The 18,226-nt window shown below is 41.3% G+C and overlaps 2 protein-coding genes and 1 pseudogene across 5 annotated transcripts in view; all 3 read right to left on the bottom strand.

The window, feature by feature from the left end:
* Nucleotides 1-6,385: 6,385 nt before the first annotated feature.
* On the bottom strand, nt 6,386-12,743 carry LOC122032120 (E3 ubiquitin-protein ligase RGLG3-like). Of its 4 annotated transcripts, none has more exons than XM_042591373.1 (12): nt 12,568-12,743; nt 11,601-11,999; nt 10,426-10,510; nt 10,225-10,365; nt 10,032-10,145; nt 9,843-9,940; nt 9,489-9,568; nt 9,135-9,240; nt 8,910-9,037; nt 8,607-8,790; nt 6,934-6,990; nt 6,386-6,831 (listed from the first exon to the last, which is right to left on the bottom strand). In XM_042591373.1, exons 2-12 carry the CDS (start codon nt 11,964-11,966, stop codon nt 6,751-6,753), a joined length of 1,440 nt encoding a protein of 479 aa, XP_042447307.1. In that variant the 5' UTR covers nt 11,967-11,999; nt 12,568-12,743; the 3' UTR covers nt 6,386-6,750. The 4 variants fall into 4 exon arrangements, with proteins under 4 accessions (XP_042447307.1, XP_042447309.1, XP_042447311.1 ...); XM_042591375.1 differs by having other exon boundaries at nt 12,435-12,574; XM_042591377.1 differs by lacking the exon at nt 12,568-12,743 and adding an exon at nt 12,369-12,393.
* A 2,304-nt stretch (nt 12,744-15,047) lies between these two features.
* Nucleotides 15,048-18,226, bottom strand: part of LOC122032122 (cytochrome b5-like) — a 9,568-nt gene continuing 6,389 nt past the window's right edge. Inside the window, exons 2-3 of the mRNA XM_042591378.1 lie at nt 15,594-15,660; nt 15,048-15,507 (exon numbers count right to left, since the gene is read on the bottom strand). Of these exons, the coding sequence (XP_042447312.1) occupies nt 15,257-15,507; nt 15,594-15,660 (318 nt within the window). The 3' untranslated portion in view covers nt 15,048-15,256. The remainder of the gene's footprint in view (nt 15,508-15,593; nt 15,661-18,226) is intronic.
* Nucleotides 18,168-18,226, bottom strand: part of LOC122032121 — an 807-nt pseudogene continuing 748 nt past the window's right edge.

Raw genomic sequence — 18,226 nt, 5'->3', positions numbered from 1 at the left:
AATAGCAGGGTTGTAGGCCGCTCGGCATGTGGGAGCTAGCAATGTTTTGATTCATTCAGATTCACAGTTGGCTGCTCAGCAACTTTCGGGAGCATTTAAGATAAGAAACATTAGGCTCAAGCTTTATGCGGAAGCCTTCGCCAAACTGAAAGCCAGTTTTCAAGAGGTGGTGATACAGAAGATCCTTCGAGCGGAGAATCAGTCTACAGATGAGCTGGCTAAGCTAGCCAGCTCGATATCACCGATCGTGATCGAGCAACCAGTCGAGCAGGTGTCTCTGGTCGCCCACATCGACCAGATGGAAGGACTCACATTTCCAAATGATTGGCGGACGACTATAACAGAGTTTCTGAAGTCAGTAGCAACACCGTCCGATAGGTCGGAAGCACATCTGCTCAGAAGGAGAGCTGGTCGGTTCATCCTCATTGGCGACCAACTCTACAAAAAAGCGTTCTTCGGGCCTCGGCTTAAATGCGTTGGCCCGGAGGATGTGGACTATATTCTGCAAGAGGTACACCAAGACTCATGCGGCGGGCATCCGGGCGGGCGCTCGTTGGCGAGGAAGATTCTTTTGGCTGGCTACTTTTGGCCAACTTTACAGGAGGACACTGCCCGGACAATCGCCACGTGCTTATCCTGCCAAAGGTACCACAATTTCTCACATTGTCTCGCGGAAGAATTAAAGACATCCACGATGTCCTGCCCGTTCGATCAATGGGGCATGAACATTGTGGGACCATTTTCAATAGCGACAAAACAGCGGAAGTTCTTATTAGTGACAGTCGACTATTTATCTAAGTGGATCGAGGCCGAACCAATGGCTAAAATAACCGAGCAGATGGTCAAAAAATTCATCTGGCAGCACATCATTTGTCGGTTCAGCATCCCGCGGTGACTCATCTCAGACAACGGAAGACATTTCTCGAGCCACAACTCAAGAAGTGGTGTGAGGGGTATGACATCTAGCAGGCTTTTACCTTTGTTGCGTATCCCCAAAGCAATGGGCAAGCCGAGGTCGCCAATCGGGAGATCTTGCGAGTTCTGCGAGCTTGGCTCGACCATGAAGGCGGGAGTTGGGTAGACGTGCTACCCGGGGTATTATGGGCACTCCGAACGACGCCCAAGGAAGGAACAGGAGCGACCCCCTTCCACCTGGTGTATGGGGAAGAAGTCATCGTCCCAGTAGAAATCAGAGTAGAATCCGATCGGATCCAAGTATACGACGAGAACAATGCTGAGTAGAGGCATTTGGAGCTGGACCTGGTGGACGAGGCGCTAGCCAAGGTCGCCGTCCGGTTGATGGCGTACCGACAGAGGATGAAGCAAAACTACAACAAGCGGATAATGCCCAGATCTTTTCAGGTTGGCGACCTCGTTTGGAAGAAAGTTAATTCGGTCGGCGATGTGACCAAGTTGGGAGCTCCTTGGGCTGGACCGTTCAATATTGTAGAAAAGCTCCGTTCGGGTGCCTATTACCTCGAGGATGAAGATGGACGGAAGCTAGAGCGACCCTGGAGTGCGAGCCACCTCCAGCCGTACCGAGTTGAATAAAAGGTGCGCCAATGTAATACACGGCATATATTTGTCACCCTTTGTCTCTTTCAACCGCAGGAAGTAAAATAGAAGGGTTTTTGCAAAATCACGGTCGAGCGGCTAGTCTTCCCAAACCGTCAAGCGGCGACGTTAAATCCCAGAGTCGGACCGGCGTATATAAACCCTCCGGTCCGAAGACCGTCGAGCGGCGACGTTAAATCCCAGAGTCGGACCAGCGACTATAAACCCCCCGGCCCGAAGACCGTAGAGCGGCGACGTTAAATTCCAAAGTCGGACCGGCGACTATAAACCCCCCGGTCCGAAGACCGTCGAGCGTCGACGTTAAATCTCAGAGTCGGACCGGCGACTATAACCCCCGACCCGAAGACCGTCGAGCGACGACGTTAAATTCCAGAGTCAGACCGGCGACTATAAACCCCTCGGCCCGAAGACCGCCGAGTGCCGCTTGGAAAGAATGTGTTAAAAGAAGTTAACAAGAATAAAATTGAAAGATTATATTGACTCGTCGCATGACCAGTACATAGACAAAAGGCGGACAAAAGTAAGATAAAAGTAAGATAAATTCAGATAATATTAACTCGCTGAACGGCGAGTATACAGATGAAACTTCAAAATTTAAAGGCGCTCTTCACTCCAGAACATCGAAGATTGGCTCGGGGATGGTTTCCAGCAGTCCGGCCAGGTCTCTGGGGGGGATAGATGTCGTCTCCGAAAGATGACCCTTAGCCTTCAGATAAGCAATTGTAGCCTGGATGACTTCCTCAAAGGCCATGACTAGCCGATCACTGAACTTCTCGCCAAACTCGTCCGAACGGAAATAGTTCTACCTCATCACCATGAAACGACCAGATTCGCCGTCTTGGTACTCCTTGAAGGCAGCTCGGGCAACTTCGAGGGCATCCTGGAGATCCTTCTTATCTCCTTGAAATTTAGCTTTGTCAGCCGATCGGCTTGCCCGCTCGGTGGATAGCAGGCCAGTTAATTCTTGGACGCCTTGCTCCAGCGCTCGGGCCTGCACATTCTTTGCCTCTAGATCAGAAACGACCATATTCTTCCTGTTAGTCGCCAGCTTGATCTCCTGGTCGTGAGACTTAACCTGGGCTTCGAGCCTAGCTATCCTGGTTTTCAAGCCAGAAGACTTGTGTCGCTCGACCTCCAATAGTTTCTCTGTTTTGTTCAGCTCGGTCCGAAGCTGGGCGTACGAAGGCCCCTGAGCTGGCACCCCTCCAGAAATCTGAAGTTTCTTCAACTCTTCCTCCAGCACCGCCAGGTGGTTGCTGACCGCGATGTTCTCCACCCAGTTCTGCACTCAGATGAAATAATATCAAGAACCAAGCAGAATAGTCATATAGGAGTTTGAGGGGCATACCCCAGTAGCCTGCTGCAAATGGCTGTCACCGAGCTAACCGGGAGTCATTAAGGCAACACGGGCCCTCGCATCCTCCCATATTTTGGCAAGTGGCCCGCGGATGGTGATATGATGTTCGGGGGCAGTCGGCCGATCAGCCGCTAGAAGGAATTCTTCTGTTGGGAGATGTAGGATAGCCTTAATCACTCGACGACCGCTCGAATCAGACTGGGCTAAAGTTGAGCGACCGGACGACTCGCCAAGTGGAGCGGACATTATGCCCGAGCACTTAAGCCGATGAGGGGCTCGGGGCGGATAACTAACGGGCTGCGCTTCAAGGGAAGACGCTAGCAGATCAAGTTGTGAGGGAGTTCGATCTGAGGAAATTGCCTCGACCGAAACGGGGGTTGGGTCGACTGCTGCAGAAGGAGCGTCGACCTGCTCTGACACTGGTTCCACGATGTAGCCGAATGGGCAGGAGGGTTCGTCCGGCGCCGCTTGCGTGTCACCAGCGGAGCGTCGTCGGCCGTAGGCCCAACGTCCTCTGGCGTAGGATGTCCAACAGACGAAGTAGCATCGCCGACCGCCTCGGCTGCAAGTTCCTGAACGGCTGACTCTCCGATGGCGGGAGGATCTTCTTCGCTCCCACCCTCGTGTGAGTCGACCGACTCAATGCCCCGATCGGCCATCTCCTTAGTTGTCGCTGCCTCTATCTCGGCGGCCCTCAACTTCATCCGATCAGTGGCCTTGGCGCGCCACATGATGTCGACTGCATAAAAGAAGAATAAATCAGTTAGATCAAAAGGAAAGGGGGCGAGGAAATCGCTTACCCATGCTGCTTGGAAGCTTCGTTCGGATCAGACTTAATCCGAATATGTACAGCACACCCTCACAAAGCAGCTTATGGATGTTGAATTTTTGTCTGACCAGTTGGTTGGCTGCATGGAGGTAGGTCGGCTGACTCTTGTATTTACCAAGGTCCGGCGGGGTCGGCACGGCGGTCTGCCATTTGGTTCGAAAAAAAGCTGGCAGCTTGGGAAGACGAAGGAAAAAGTAATACTCCTTCCAATGTTTATTCGAGGTCGACATTTTGTCGAAGAAAACAAGGCCAATCCGCGACTGGAAGAGGAAGGTGCCCCACTCGGACTGTTTGGGATAGTAAAAATAATGGAAAATCTTGGGGACTAAGGGAATGCCATGCAACCTAAAGAGGACAACCACTCCACACAACAACCTGAATGAGTTTTGGACGAGTTGGCCAAGCGGGAGGTGGAAATAATTACACACTTCAAGGATAAACGGATGTAGAGGAAAACGCAGACTAGCTACAAACTGGTCTCATAAGAAACAAGTAGTGCCGGGCGGCAGGTCGTGTGGCCGATCGGATGAGGTAGCTAATATTAATCTATGGGCAGATGGGAGTTCGAAGTCGCGGACGAAGTTCCTCGCGTCACCCTCATCGAACCGACTCTCCATGGTCGTATACCAGAGGCCGGGAGAGGGATTAGGCGGTTGCGAGGTGCTCGCCATCGTCAGAATAGTAGAGAAAGCAAGAATCAGAGAACAAAAGGATGGATGAAAGAGAAGGCCGGAACAGTACCGAACGAACACAGATGTTGCTAGAATATTAAAGAAAGCACAAAGAAGAAGATAAAGGGCAGGGATTCCTTATAGGAAAGGATGGCGGAGAGAGGAGGCGAGAGATTGCCGGGACGCTGAGAAATCGGTTCGCCGGAGCACGGAGCACGAACGAAAGCCTCTTAACGCACGAATGCAAAAGTGCGACGGGGGATAGCAATGAAGGCTTTACAAGGATGGGCCCGATGCTGCCTAGCCGTCGGATTCAGGTCACGGGACTCAAGGCCTGCATCTGACCGTTTATTTCAAACAGCCGAGGGTCTCATCGGAAGTGACGCCACCGCTGCATGATGATGGTGACAGTGCCATGTGGCGCCCGGTCATAGGATCACATTTAATGAGCGCCATTACGTGTTCAGGGACGCATGCTCATCCTTAATGGCAAGGATTTGCACGAATGTTGAGGGGATTCTAAAAACGTCAGCATGGATTGACTTACAACCGGTCAGACAACTAGCGGAAAGAAATGAAACAAGTTCTATCAGGTAATCCACCGAACGGCCATAGGGCGCTTTCATTAGGCCCGTGCAGAAAAACATTTACATCAGTGGCCGAGTGGCCATCAGACCGCTGAGCTAATAGTCCAGTCAGTCGGACTTACAGCCTCCTTCGACTAGACTTGAGGGGAAGGCAAGTGATCCGGGGATAAGGGTAGAGGGGCCCATATTGGTAGAGGTCAACGACACGTGGGCCGGGAAGTCAAACTCCAAGGGGCCCGCCAATGGTTCATGTCGATAGGAGACAAGACTTGGCCTAGCAGCCGAGATAGCAGCCGAACCAGTATGCAGCCGACCCCGAGCCGAAGGTCATGTTGCCGACGCTCAGAGGGGGAGTTGGTCGGCTGAGCGGTCAGGATGCCGAAGCTCAGAGGGGGAGTTGGTCGCCGGAGCGGTCTGTCCGTCCGACTGAACGCCAAGCCAAACAGTGTGGTTCGTCCGAGTGTGTGGCCGAGCGGGCTTCCCGCTCGGCTCGGCACGCCCCTTGACCGGATGCTCGGAGGCCTAAGCGGCCGTCCCGCTCGGCCCGGTGACAGACAAACAACGCAGAAGAGGACAAAAGGGGCAGTGGGTGACATCGACCTCGAGACAGCTGCCGCCGACGGGCAGCATGGTCGGCTGCCGGGTCGTACAGAGAATCGTACGGTGGAAGTTTCCACTGTCCTGACAGGGATATGCTCGGACAGTTGTGGTATGACGTCAGACATGCTTTTCTGACACGGCTACTTCAGGTATGCTTTGAGGAGCGTGCATGCTTTGGGATGCGTGCACGCATCCTCCCGGGAGCCCTATATAAGGACCCCCAGACTCCGACGGAGGTATGCATTCGACATCACTGTAGCTACAGTTTTCATTCTCGTCATTCTTTCTTGCCGCCGGAGTTGACTTGAGCGTCGGAGAGTCATTGCCGGGAACCCCCTCCCGGCTCGGTTTTGTGTTTGCATGTTCTCGCCGGAAGTTCATAGCAATCGAGGGTCTATACGTCATCACCGGGAGTGCTACGTACTTAGCGCTCATCAACTCAGCACTCGGACAGAATCAACTAGAAAGGAAGATCCAATTAGGCTACATGATCACCATGCCTTGGTGGTTGTATTGGAATTGTACTCGTGTAAGCAAACAAAGGCCAATAAGTAATTGGTTCGACAGATGAGCTCAAATAGGTTCTCTGCTTCTTCTGAAATCCTTCAGGTATGAGAGGAATGGTAGAATTCTGAGATGGAGTGTAAAGCTCAATGATGAAATGATGTATATTAGTCATTCCAATCAGGGACATTTCTCATGTTATGACAAGATTTACATTCCATGCACACCTATCATATGCAGCCTTGAAGATGAAAGAGAAAACTACTTCATAACACATTAAGGAATATATATACATTTTCCAAATTTATTTTCTGATATGTTTCCTGTACACCAACAGTTGGTATCGAATATACAACTTCGACTTGGAGAAAAGAGACAACGCAAGAGATTACAGAGAAGCTAAAAGATGAAATTGATACATACATCTTTGGAGGTGGCTCAATAAACTGCGGGGGACTACAAACTAAGAACTATTAGAACATACAGCTTACTTAATATTGCCATTCACAACTTTAATTCCTCCTACATGATATTGTCGCTCACAACTTTACATTGACAAAGCTTTCTCGTGTCTGAGATTGGAATTCCAAAGCTTAAAGGCCACCTTTTGTCCAGGAAATATGTGCATCAATACAGATTTATTCTTGTCTCAACTGCTCTACGGCAAATGGGGCAGGAGCTGAGAAGTGGCCCACATTCACGACATATCTGGTGCAGGTTCAGAAACATACCGTCAATAATAAAAAAAAAAAATTGTCTTCTATTTCAACAAAAATTAAGCATATCATAAGTAATTGAGCTGACTCAAACCTGATGCCCACAGCCAAATGCCATGTTTTTGAGGTTGGAAAGACAAACTGGGCAAACCTGTCAATGCAAGTAACGTAGTCCAGTCATTAAATCGAGTGTCAGTCAACAATCACACAATTTGTGCAGACTTTAATATGGAGGTTCAGTAAAAACAATCTTTTTATGTTGCAAATAAACCATATTTCTGTAATTAGATCCAACTAATTGAATATTAAATCAAGCCAAAGAAAAATTTGATAGATTGATGTCTTTTCAGCCTATAGAGTTATTAAAGGAAAAGGAGGATCACAGCTAATAGGCATATGGTTTTTTTTTAAGGTTCAGATTTGTTAGATTTGATTCAATTTTGCTAAGATTCAGATTCCAGCTTTCCACCAATTGTGCCTTCGCCTACCTAGACCTCTGCCTTATTTCATTTACAATTCAGAGAGAAACGTCTAGTTTGAGATATATAGACTATTTGGGCCACTCTTTGGTTGTTTTTTTGTCTTTTAAAGAAGGCTTTGTGGTTATAGTAATCTTTCTAGCTTAACTTTTTTCCTTGTCAAAGAATTCTGCTTATGGACAATCTGTAGTGCCAACTCAAGCCATGTCATGTGTGTGTTTATCTCAGTCTTCTTTGTTCAGAGGCTTGAACCATAATAACTATATCTTTCAGGATCATTAATCTCCAAATTAAGACATTATCTGGTTCTCCACATCTTTCTTGACAGTAATGATTGCTGGCACCTTAAGTTCTCTTTTACCATAATATTTGATTTTCTAGCATTCTTCCTCAGCGACACAATCATGATGATCAGATAACTCCTTCAACTCCCGGTTTGACAATTGGAAAATTCTGTTCAGTATTTCTCTGAAATAGCCATTCAATGCAGTCCCAACCCTCATTTATGTATTCTGTTTGACTTTATCAGTTTTGCAGTGCTCCCTCTTTGAAAATATTGATACCTTCTACTATATATCTTTGTCAACATTATTTCTGATATTTGGGTCTGGGTACAACTCACTTGAGATTGATGATTTTGGTTCCCTGAAGAGTTTGATTTCATCTGCAATTTTAGATGGTATACTAATAGGAAACTCGGTGTTTCTAGTGCATACCTAACTATTCAGAAGAGGCTTTGGCCCTCAATAAGCAGGTGCAGACCTCCATTACTTTTATAGGATTATGCTTCACCGTTGCAGGTCAACTACCAAAACACTTCATTAGCTAACTGTGGAGATTCTTAGGCAGAACACTTCCCATTCATTAGGTTGAACAATGCAATTGTGCAATAATTCCAAGCAGCATCATGCTTAACTGGCAGTTCTTGCAACTCTTGGATTTCTCTTGTTCATGCAGGCTTTTAGAAGTTTGCTTGAAAGGAACCAATCCTGCGTAGTTCAACTCAAAAGTTCCCACCTAATGCACTTTTATAGCATGGAAATGTCTCTACAGATTTATTTTCAATCCTCAAAGATTCAAGTGATTTATTTTCTGATGCTTCCACTGTCATTTAGCTTTGATGTTTATCTTATGGATTGCTTTGATTAAGCAAACGCCAGGTTCCATATGATGATTCCCACATCTGAGACCATCCATCTTATCTTAACATACTATGAGACTTGTCTGCTTCTTGACAAAAATATAATAAGAATGCAAAATAAGACATCATTCGTCCGGCGACTTTTACCGTGTCTGAAGAGGTACTTGCAACTGACACTGTTAGAGCTGGAGTTGTACTATCAGAAGAAGATGAGAAGCTTTGCATAGAATCAGGTGAGGAATGAAAAGATTGTGAGCCAATTGGTGCTGAATTGGGAACAGCAGCAGGAGGAGGAAGGGCCACTCTTCTTGGTGATGTATTGGCATGCTGACTGCTCATGTCACAAGCCACACATTACAGAAGTTAGATATCATGGTGCAAACATCAGTAAAGAATGAGTGAAAACAATCATAAGAACGATATTTTCCAGGAACATTTGTATCTTCGTACCCTAAAATCCCAAGATCCAATGTTGCTCTGTACTGCAAAGGTATTTCCATAAGTGCTGCAAGAGCAAACTCCATCTCTTTACGACTTTCTGGTGCATCCTTGGACATAATTTCTGTGAAATTCACAAACTACAGAAACATTTTTTTTTATGTTACACTATCATTTGTGATATGTGTTTGTTTAAGGATGAGCAAAGAACACATTGCTATGCTATACATTTTTTACCTGGAAATTATCGAAAGATCTAGAAGGTATGTTGTCATCAAATTCATGCATCATGTCCCATGGTCCGTCTCCAACTCCAACTAAAATAATGGATAAGGGATATTTGCTGCAGCAAGATATGAAACAAATAAGGAACTCATAGCTGTAGTGGTGAGAAAAAACATCAAACCACCACCATCATTTTCTCAAGTAAAATAATAATTCATGGTTGAACAGAAACTATTACATTTATATGATTATACTTCCTAGTGTGGAATGCCCTAGACAGTTTCAATTGAATGATTTGGTTTCCTTTCACTGACAAGAACAGAAATATAGACTGAAGTGCCATAACATGCAATTATGTGCATTTACCTAGCTTTGACCATAGCATCAACTGTCTTCTGTTCTTGGGGGCTTAATCGACCAGTTTCAGTATCTACACTTCTTGTTACCTGCTCCAACATAACATTCTAAGATATCCAAACAAGAAAAGATTTTTTGGCAAAGCCAGGCAACTCAGTTGCATAATCATATTCAATTTCCGGATAAAGATGTTCTTGTTAATTCAGTAGAATTTATGCAAATGAATACCTAAGAAAGTACCTACTAGACCTAGTATCAAATTGACAAACAAGATTGCAAAAAAACAACATTCCAGAAACTCTTTTATTTGTTTATTTAGTTTTTTCAAATAGAGAACACAACTAGGACAAAGAAAAAACATACCTGCCCATCAGCAATTATTAATAGAACATGGTATTGCCCTACACTCTGCTCCACAATGGTCATGGCCATTTCAATAATTGGTGCAAAAGATGTTGGTCCTAGAACCAAAAATACCTGTTAGATTCAAGTTAATGACTTGTTACAGAGGCCATATATATATATACATATTTTGAATAAATCTATAGGTACCAGCTAATCGCACAAATGGAGCAATTTCTCGATACCGATCTAAAGCTTCCTCAAAACCCTGACATGGTCTATTCCCTGGGTAGAAGCTAAATACATCTTGGTCATGGGTAGATGCTGCATCAATGATAAAGTCATGATTTCAAAAGCAAATTGAATCTTTCACATTGAAGTACCAAGCAGAATGTATACTTACCATCTCCGAAACCAAAGCATGGGATTAAGTTATCTTCGTCGAATTTTGACAAGGTCAGTCCAATAATGGAGATTGCTTGTTCATAAGGATTTTTAGTAGTTCCTATGTGGTGCAAGCTGCAGCCATGGAATGAATTCTTACCTGTTGGAACAATGAGTTAGATTTGTGCTTTAATGAACCCAAGAATCCATTCACCAGTACCTGTCCACTCATTGCTTTTCGTGAAGTCAATTCCTACAATGAGGTTTGATGACTCGAGCCCAGATTTTGCCAGCTCCTCAGTTACCTGTTGAAGTTGCACGCATTACACCAATATAAAAAAAAGGGCAGCCCGATACACGAAGCTCTCGACATGCGGGGTCCCGGAGAAGGAAGCATTGTATGCAGCCTTACCCTGCTTTTTGCAAGAGGCTGTTTTCAGAATTCGAACCCGTGACCTTTTGGTCACAAAGCAACAATTTTACCGTTGCGTCAAGGCTCTCCTTCACGCATTACACCAATATACTGTGTAAAAATTATGGCTTTTCTAAATAGCTTATATTATTAGGATATGTAATCTTCATATCCTTCTTTTTCTTCATCATCTCCAAATATAGGAGTATACCTATCGGTTCAACCGTCTCTTCCTTACTATTTCTCTAATTATTTGCATATCTTTCCCCCTGTTATTGTGATTTAAAAGATGTCTCAAAATAATGTTGGTCAGTGGCATAAATCTTCATATAACTTCTTGAAACTTGTTCAGCAAAAGTTCAAAACTAAACTGGAACAACAGATTTGAATGTCACAATTAGCTGGTGCAGTGGATAGAATAGCAAACACATTAAAGATAAGATCCAGTAAGTGATGTGCTATTGGTCAACGAGTTTTATTGGACACATTATCTCATGATGAGAGTTGTATTAATGGACGACTATCCTACAAGCTCCAGTCTCTTTCAGAATTATTAATTATAAGTGCCAATCTTTTCAAGTTACATCATCAGAGTATAGTAATAGGCTACTTTTCAAGTATTTACATGGCACTACTTTGATTGGATAAGTTATATGTAGCTCTCTTGGAGTCTGCGGTGACTCTATATATCCCTTTTAAATTACAAAAATGTAGTTCTGTACACAATCTAACTGGTATGCAATTCAATTGATGAGGAAGTACCAATATCTTCTTGCCTTCTAGCCTTTACGATATAATTAAAATTCACAAAATACTATGCATGAAGCAAGAGATACATTCTGTTCTGTTTTTTTTTTTTTTTTTTTTTTTGCAAATTTAAATTTGGCTCATGAGCTTTACTAAAGGGATTAGGAATTGGAGGGGATATATTTTATGTTGTTCTGTTGCTTGATATTGTGAGGACAGAATGTTAAACGCCTTACCTGGTTCAAGGAAGTGAAGCCATCGGCTATCCTTGAGTACCTGTGTTCCAACTTGGGCCTCTTTCCACCGGTTGGAGAATTGCTCCTCCTCCTCTGATTGCGGACTGTGTTATTTGGAGGCACCGATGGGTAGCCTGCTGGTGGAAACGACCGGAAGTGGGACGACTCGGAAGGGAATGCCACGGGATGGAACTCATGCAGAGAATGAAAATGGCTGTGGCGGTGATGACTGCGATAGGGATGATGACTGCTATGGGGATCCCATTCATGTGCTGAGTAGGGCGGCTCAGCGTGTTCTGTTCCACGGTAAGGAGTGGAAGTCCTTGTTTCCCGGCTTCTCCCTTCGGCTGAGCTTTTAGCCCCCATTCTACTATAAACTATTCAAAGGGATGGCTTCAACTGCAGGGGAAAAAAAAAAATCAGATCCCACTGTACAAATTGTAGATCAAAATCTGAACTTTAGGGTTCTTTTATACACGATAAATACCAATAAATCCGACTAGGTCCAAGTCATACAAAACAATTAATTGAAGGCAAAGCAAATCAACCAATTTCCCAGAGCAAGTTGTGCTGGAAGTAATCTATAAATTAAAGCTCCACCACAAGACGGCGAAGACAAGGAATGAAAAGTTCAGAAGAACACGAGAAAAGGAGGAGAGATAAACAGTAAATGCAAGGATCGAACATTGAAGGGGAGGGGGGACTAGGGAAAGTTATGACTTTGAACTGGTCGAGAGAGAGAGAGAGAGAGCAGAAACGTCGAGGTACCTGCGGAGTGAACTGCTTCGAATAAATCGCGGCTACAAGAAAGCGTGAGAGGGGGGATAACGTTACCAGTTAAAAATTAGGGAAAATTAGGACTGATCTCGAAAGAGGGAACGTCGAGGTAGCTGCAGAGTGAACTGCTTCGAAGAAATCGCGGCTACAAGAAAGCGGGAGACGACCTTAAGGTGGATCTGTTCCATACCTCAAGCATTTGCAGAAACCTCCGTCTCTTCCTCCTCGCTTCGCTTCCTTCTTCAATGATTGGATCGATACCTTCGAGGTAGGAGGACGAAGCAGCCTCTGACAGGTCAACTGTGTCCGACAGCGATGTGGATCACCGCGCCACTCACATGGGCGATGATTCGGCCTTTCACTTCGTGGGTGTGGAATTTACGCAGAAAAAAGAAAGAATTTCTATTTTAATATCCGTATCTTTTAAAAAGGCCTTAGACTTTAAAAAAAAGTCATTTCACTCACCCCCACTAATGGTTTGCAGCTTTCATAAAAATAAAATACCTCCGCTCCGTTAAATCCTAACCGTCCATTTTCTTTTTAATTTTTGGGGCAAGCTGACTATATTTAAGATGTTTAATATATCTTTAATCTTCAGTCACAAATTTACATTGCAATATTGTATTAAAATCAGGAATCATGTCTTAAATTATGTTTCTGTTGTAGTTTGCCCAACTTCGACATGTATCGGACGTCACAGGGATTTAATCCTCCACAAGCCAAAGGGGGACTTGACTTAGAATCACTACTTTAAGTCTCTACAAGAAAATTCGTAAAAAGTTTTTAAAAAAACATATAAATTGATTTTAATTTTCAAATTAAATTTATCAACTTGCATCGCATCTTATAGCACCATTCATGCCAAGTCTTTTTATTATTATTATTATTATTATTATTATTATTATTAAGGAAAATTTACATATAGTCTCATTAGTAAACAAAACTTTACATATAATATTCATTGATAAAAATCTTTATTTTCACTCCTTAGTCAAACATATTTACCTAATTATCCTTAATATTTTCAGATATAAAAAAAATCTAAAAATGAGTATAATTCCTGTAAAATTCAGTACAATAAACTAGAATTTAGTATATTTTTTATTAAATTAAGTATGATTTTTTTTTCACCTCAATTTTATACTAGATTTTCTTTAAATAGTATTCAATTGGATGGGAAATATACTATAGTTTCTTTAAATTGTGCTGAATTTAGGAGAAATTATATTCAGCAGGAAAAAAAACCGTGTTCAATTTATAATGTAAAGTGTTGAATTTAATAGAAATTATACTCGTTTTAAGACTTTTTTAACCTAAAAAATATGAGGAGCAATTAGGTAATAATATTTATATGAGAGAGTTAAAACAAATAAAACTTTACTTACATGGATAACAATTTTTCCCGCGAGTTTAGGACCCCGCAAGGGAAACCCGAAATAGGGATGAGGATCCTCGATTTTTTGAGGATGGGGCGGGTTCGGGGCGGGTATGGGAATACTATCCTCATTCCCGAACCCGTCCCGCATATTATTATTATTAATATTAATAAATAATAATATGATATTTTTTAAAAATATTAATAATAGTGTTAATATTAATATTAAAAATTTTGGAAATATTAATAATAATAATATTATTAATATTGATATTAATATTAATATTATCATTAATAATAATTATTAAATAATAATAATAATATAAATTAAATTGGAGAATGAGACGGAGATGGAGGTGGGGATGGGGATTTGATCCCCGTGGATTCAGATTCGGGGAATCTCCGAACTCGAAAAAATGAAAATGGGACAGAGATGAGAATGATAAACTCGCCCCCCGTCCCCGTCTCCGTCCCCGTCCCCGTCCCATTGTCATATCTAGTTACATAGAGTGAAAATAAAATTTTTTGTGATTGAAGACAGTATTGAAAGTTAAAATCATAATTAAATTTTTTTCTCTAATTTATTATTATTATTATTATTTATTTATTTATCTTTTTCCTCATTTTAATTGTTATGTTTTGGTCTAGACACGACTTAGGAGGATTGACTTTTCTCCGGGCAACCAAGTCTTGATACAATTAATTGTGGAAAAAGATAAGAGATGGGACGGTTGGGCTGTCCGTACTTCCCGATACATCGGATCATAAAAATTAAATATTTAAATTAAAAATTAATTATGAAAATAATAATTGTGGCAAAATTGACTGACCGCAAGTCCGCGCAAGTCGTCGTGAAGCCCACGGTCAATTAGGAAGACACTTTATTCCAGTATTATAATTGATCAAAGGACAAAATAAGTACGATATAAATCAACTCGTCCGAACCAGAAGCACAAGGCAGTCCAGTGCTTGACATCACATGATACACTAGTAAATTTTGTGGGTAATTAAAAATTCTCCATGTAATAATATTATCATTATAACAATGCATTGACACTAGTCTGCCAGCCAATATAGTCATAGCTACTCCGCAGCCTATGTTAATTGTCTGAATCCTTCAAAGTTCTTAAGATGCACAAAAATCAACAGGTTGCCACCTACTGTAGTGTAGATTATATATATATCTAATATATCATACCTAAGTTGATCAGTAGTCACGAAAACACTGTAATGAAATATAAGATAAAATGATTGGAATCAAACATCATCTGAGAACAAGGATGCTAGGAAAGGAGTTGGCTAAGAAAATAGAGAATGCTTTATTGAACATTTTAGTCCAGTGATACTAGAGGCACTGGATAATGGTATCCGAATAGATGAGTTCACAAATAGAAACACAAGCAAGCATTACAAAAACCACCCGACAGTATATGAAGTTGTAACAACATAGGTTATGAAAAAAACTCACTTTCCACTGAAACATTTGCTGTTAATGAGAAGATTTTTAAGATGATTTTGTGTAGAATTTGATGCCGACGGCCAATCCCAAGATGAGGAGAGGAACCAAAAACTGGAGGATCCTGACAATGAACTCAGATGTCCTGTCCTGGTTGTGATGCGGTTGATTTGGAGGAGTGTAGGTTGCTTTCTTAGAGATTGTTGCAGCGTCAATTTCTCCAACATAATACTCATCCATCATCGCCCTTGCAGTGGTGCTATGACCAATATCTTCGAAATCATCGGTCGCATCTTTCCCTAACAAAAGGATTAGATTATTCCGCCATAAGATATCTTGTTAGTCAATTATCAAGCTGCATGTTCGATCGTTCAGAATTGTATACCAGTTGATGCCAACAAAATCTCATCTCCCCCAGGGTGATCCTCTAAGAATTTGGTAACGTCATAAACCTGCAAAGAAATACATCAAACTACTATAGGCAAAAATGGCATCAAACTAGTTAGTTATTGTACTAAAATTTCAAGGAAATAAAATAACCAATTTGTTTCAATTATATGGAGTCAGCCTTGTGAATCTATTCTCACAATCAAACTGTGCAACATTATCATCAGACTGTCTTTGACATGTTTATATTATCTTCACTTATTTACTCACTTGCTATTATCTGTTAAAACTTCACAGAACTGTTCCACATAGACCTTTATGCTATCTCTCCAATAATAATCTTACATATTCATCTTAGCATTCTTATCTCCATAGTCATCTATCTCTGCCTGATCACACATCTGTCATGGCCTCCATATGCTTAGGGATTGTTCAAACTAAACAAAATTATTAGAAAACATTCAGCATAAATAGAGTTAGCTATACTATGTGTGTATCATGATTTCCCTTTTAAATGGTGTTTCTTCACAAAACATTACATAGATAGGTCCACAAAGACCGACTGGAGATGAAGAGTAAAGATTTACATCTCTAATGTAATTCTCATTCTTTCTGGTAGAAACATATTGGTATTAGGAGTAAATCTCTAGCCTGACTCTCATCCTTGAGGTATCAAACAAACTGGAATCAGAAATCACATTTTAGCATATGATTTGACCTAGTTATATTTGTTTCCTATTTGATCTAGACATGGAAATCATTTCTCAGGTTGCTACTTTCTTGGCATTAGATGCCTTGGAAAGGCCATTACTATGTAGCACATCAGCACATTTCTATCTTTTGTGTTTGAGCTGTTATTCACCACGAATCTATTCTTGTATCAAGAATAATTTTTATGAACTCTTACTGTTGATGATTTGTTTAATATGCAGGCAAGTTAGATCTTAACCACGTAGAATCTTTTAATCCTTCTTGAAATGTTCAAAGAAACAGAAATTTTATAAAACACATGTCCATGGACTAACAAGAGGATTAGGACATCTTCAGTTGAGAAATAGACCAATATCAAGATAACAAGCAAAATCAAACTAGGTGCTATTCACATAATGTGTACCTGCATACATGACAAGAAATCTTCAGAAAGTAATTACAGTATGCTTGTTTCCTTGAAATGATAATAAATCGAAAAGATGAATACACAGAAAAAAAATTAAAAAGAACAAAACAATGGAGAGGGATAAGATTTGCTTCCTCGAAAGTATGTATCAAAGCATAATTAATTTTCTATCTCTGACAAGATTTAATTAGTGTTTAGCCAGCTTTGGGCAGATAATGAATTACAAGGATGGATGCTCAAAATCATCCCTTCAAATAACCATTTTTCACCCTCTTCATCAAAGAAAGCAACAAAACGATGAGCCATCTGTCAACTTATCCACTCTTTCATCCATTAACTTATTTATTCAAGGGAAAAAAATGAGAGGGTGAACGGAGGCTATTTGTAATAGTAGTGCCTATTTTTTTTGCATCCAAAACAATTAGTGAAAAAACTTATTAAGCAGGGTCAATGAAGTGGGAATAGCAACAACATTATTTACCTAGTTGTGTCTTTTTGAAGGGATGAAAAATCTTTCTAAAAAGGAAAAATGTGGGCTCGGAGGGAACAAACGCAGAGATGAAGTGCGAGGACAGGCAGAGCAATTGCAATGACAATTTTTATCTGATACAGATAGATTATTTTTGAAGGATTCCTCTCATGTATTCTTTCTCATTTTTTATTTGTCTTAAAGGAAACAAGAGCTTAAGTGTGTATAACTCAAATATAGCTTAGGCGTTGTTCTCTTGGAGAGATGGTAAATTGAAAGGATGAAGTAGACAGACCATAAAAAATTTTATTTTTTGAGTGTCCATTCTAAATCCATTTATTTTTTTGGTACCCAATCATTCTAATCGTATTATCATAATAATAGGTAGAAGTTGGATGAATTTTTATATTCTATATAAGACTCCATAAGTGTAAGTGGCGGAATTGTTCTGGGAATGCTTTATAAATTCATTTCCATTTGTACCTGTCGCAAATTCGAACTTGTCTTGCATCGAAAATGCTCTTCATTCCTCTATCTCATTTCCGTTCTCATATGTATGAAGTACATGTATGGGGTTGTCTAAAATTTCATGTGATTTAATAAACAGAATATACATTTCATCATTGCAAAATCGAACGATATGGATCAATAAATAGTGAGCTAATAATGAGATCTTTCGATAAAGGGGAAACTAAAAATTAAGATGCTTTGGAATGATGGAAATGAGGGAATGCCCACAATACCTAGATTTAGTTAGATCCAATTTGAGGGATTTTGTAGGTTTATTAATGAGGACTTGATAGAAGAATTTCATAAGTTTCCAAAAATTGAAGACACAGATCAAGAAATTGAATTTAAATTATTTATAGAAAGATGTTAATTGGTGGAACCCTCGATAAACGAAAGAAATGTTGTGTATGAATCACTCACATATTCTTCTAAATTATATGTACCCGCAGGATTAATTTGGAATCCTGGTAGAGATATGCAAGAAGAAACCATTTTTATTGGAAACATTCCAATAATGAATTCCTTGGGAACCTTT

The sequence above is a fragment of the Zingiber officinale genome, chromosome 11A, assembly GCF_018446385.1.
Source record: "Zingiber officinale cultivar Zhangliang chromosome 11A, Zo_v1.1, whole genome shotgun sequence".
NCBI lineage: Eukaryota > Viridiplantae > Streptophyta > Magnoliopsida > Zingiberales > Zingiberaceae > Zingiber > Zingiber officinale.
This window is presented reverse-complemented; position numbering and strand designations above follow the sequence as displayed.

What these genes read in the sequence shown, in the direction of transcription:
- LOC122032120 (XM_042591373.1), bottom strand. Translation starts at nt 11,966, where the DNA reads ATGGGGGCTAAAAGCTCAGCCGAAGGGAGAAGCCGGGAAACAAGGACT. An exon ending in TCCATTTGTGCGATTAGCTG is followed by an intron (nt 9,941 to 10,031) that starts GTACCTATAGAT and finishes TTTTGGTTCTAG; the next exon opens with GACCAACATCTTTTGCACCA. An exon ending in CATTTGGCTGTGGGCATCAG is followed by an intron (nt 6,832 to 6,933) that starts GTTTGAGTCAGC and finishes AACCTGCACCAG; the next exon opens with ATATGTCGTGAATGTGGGCC.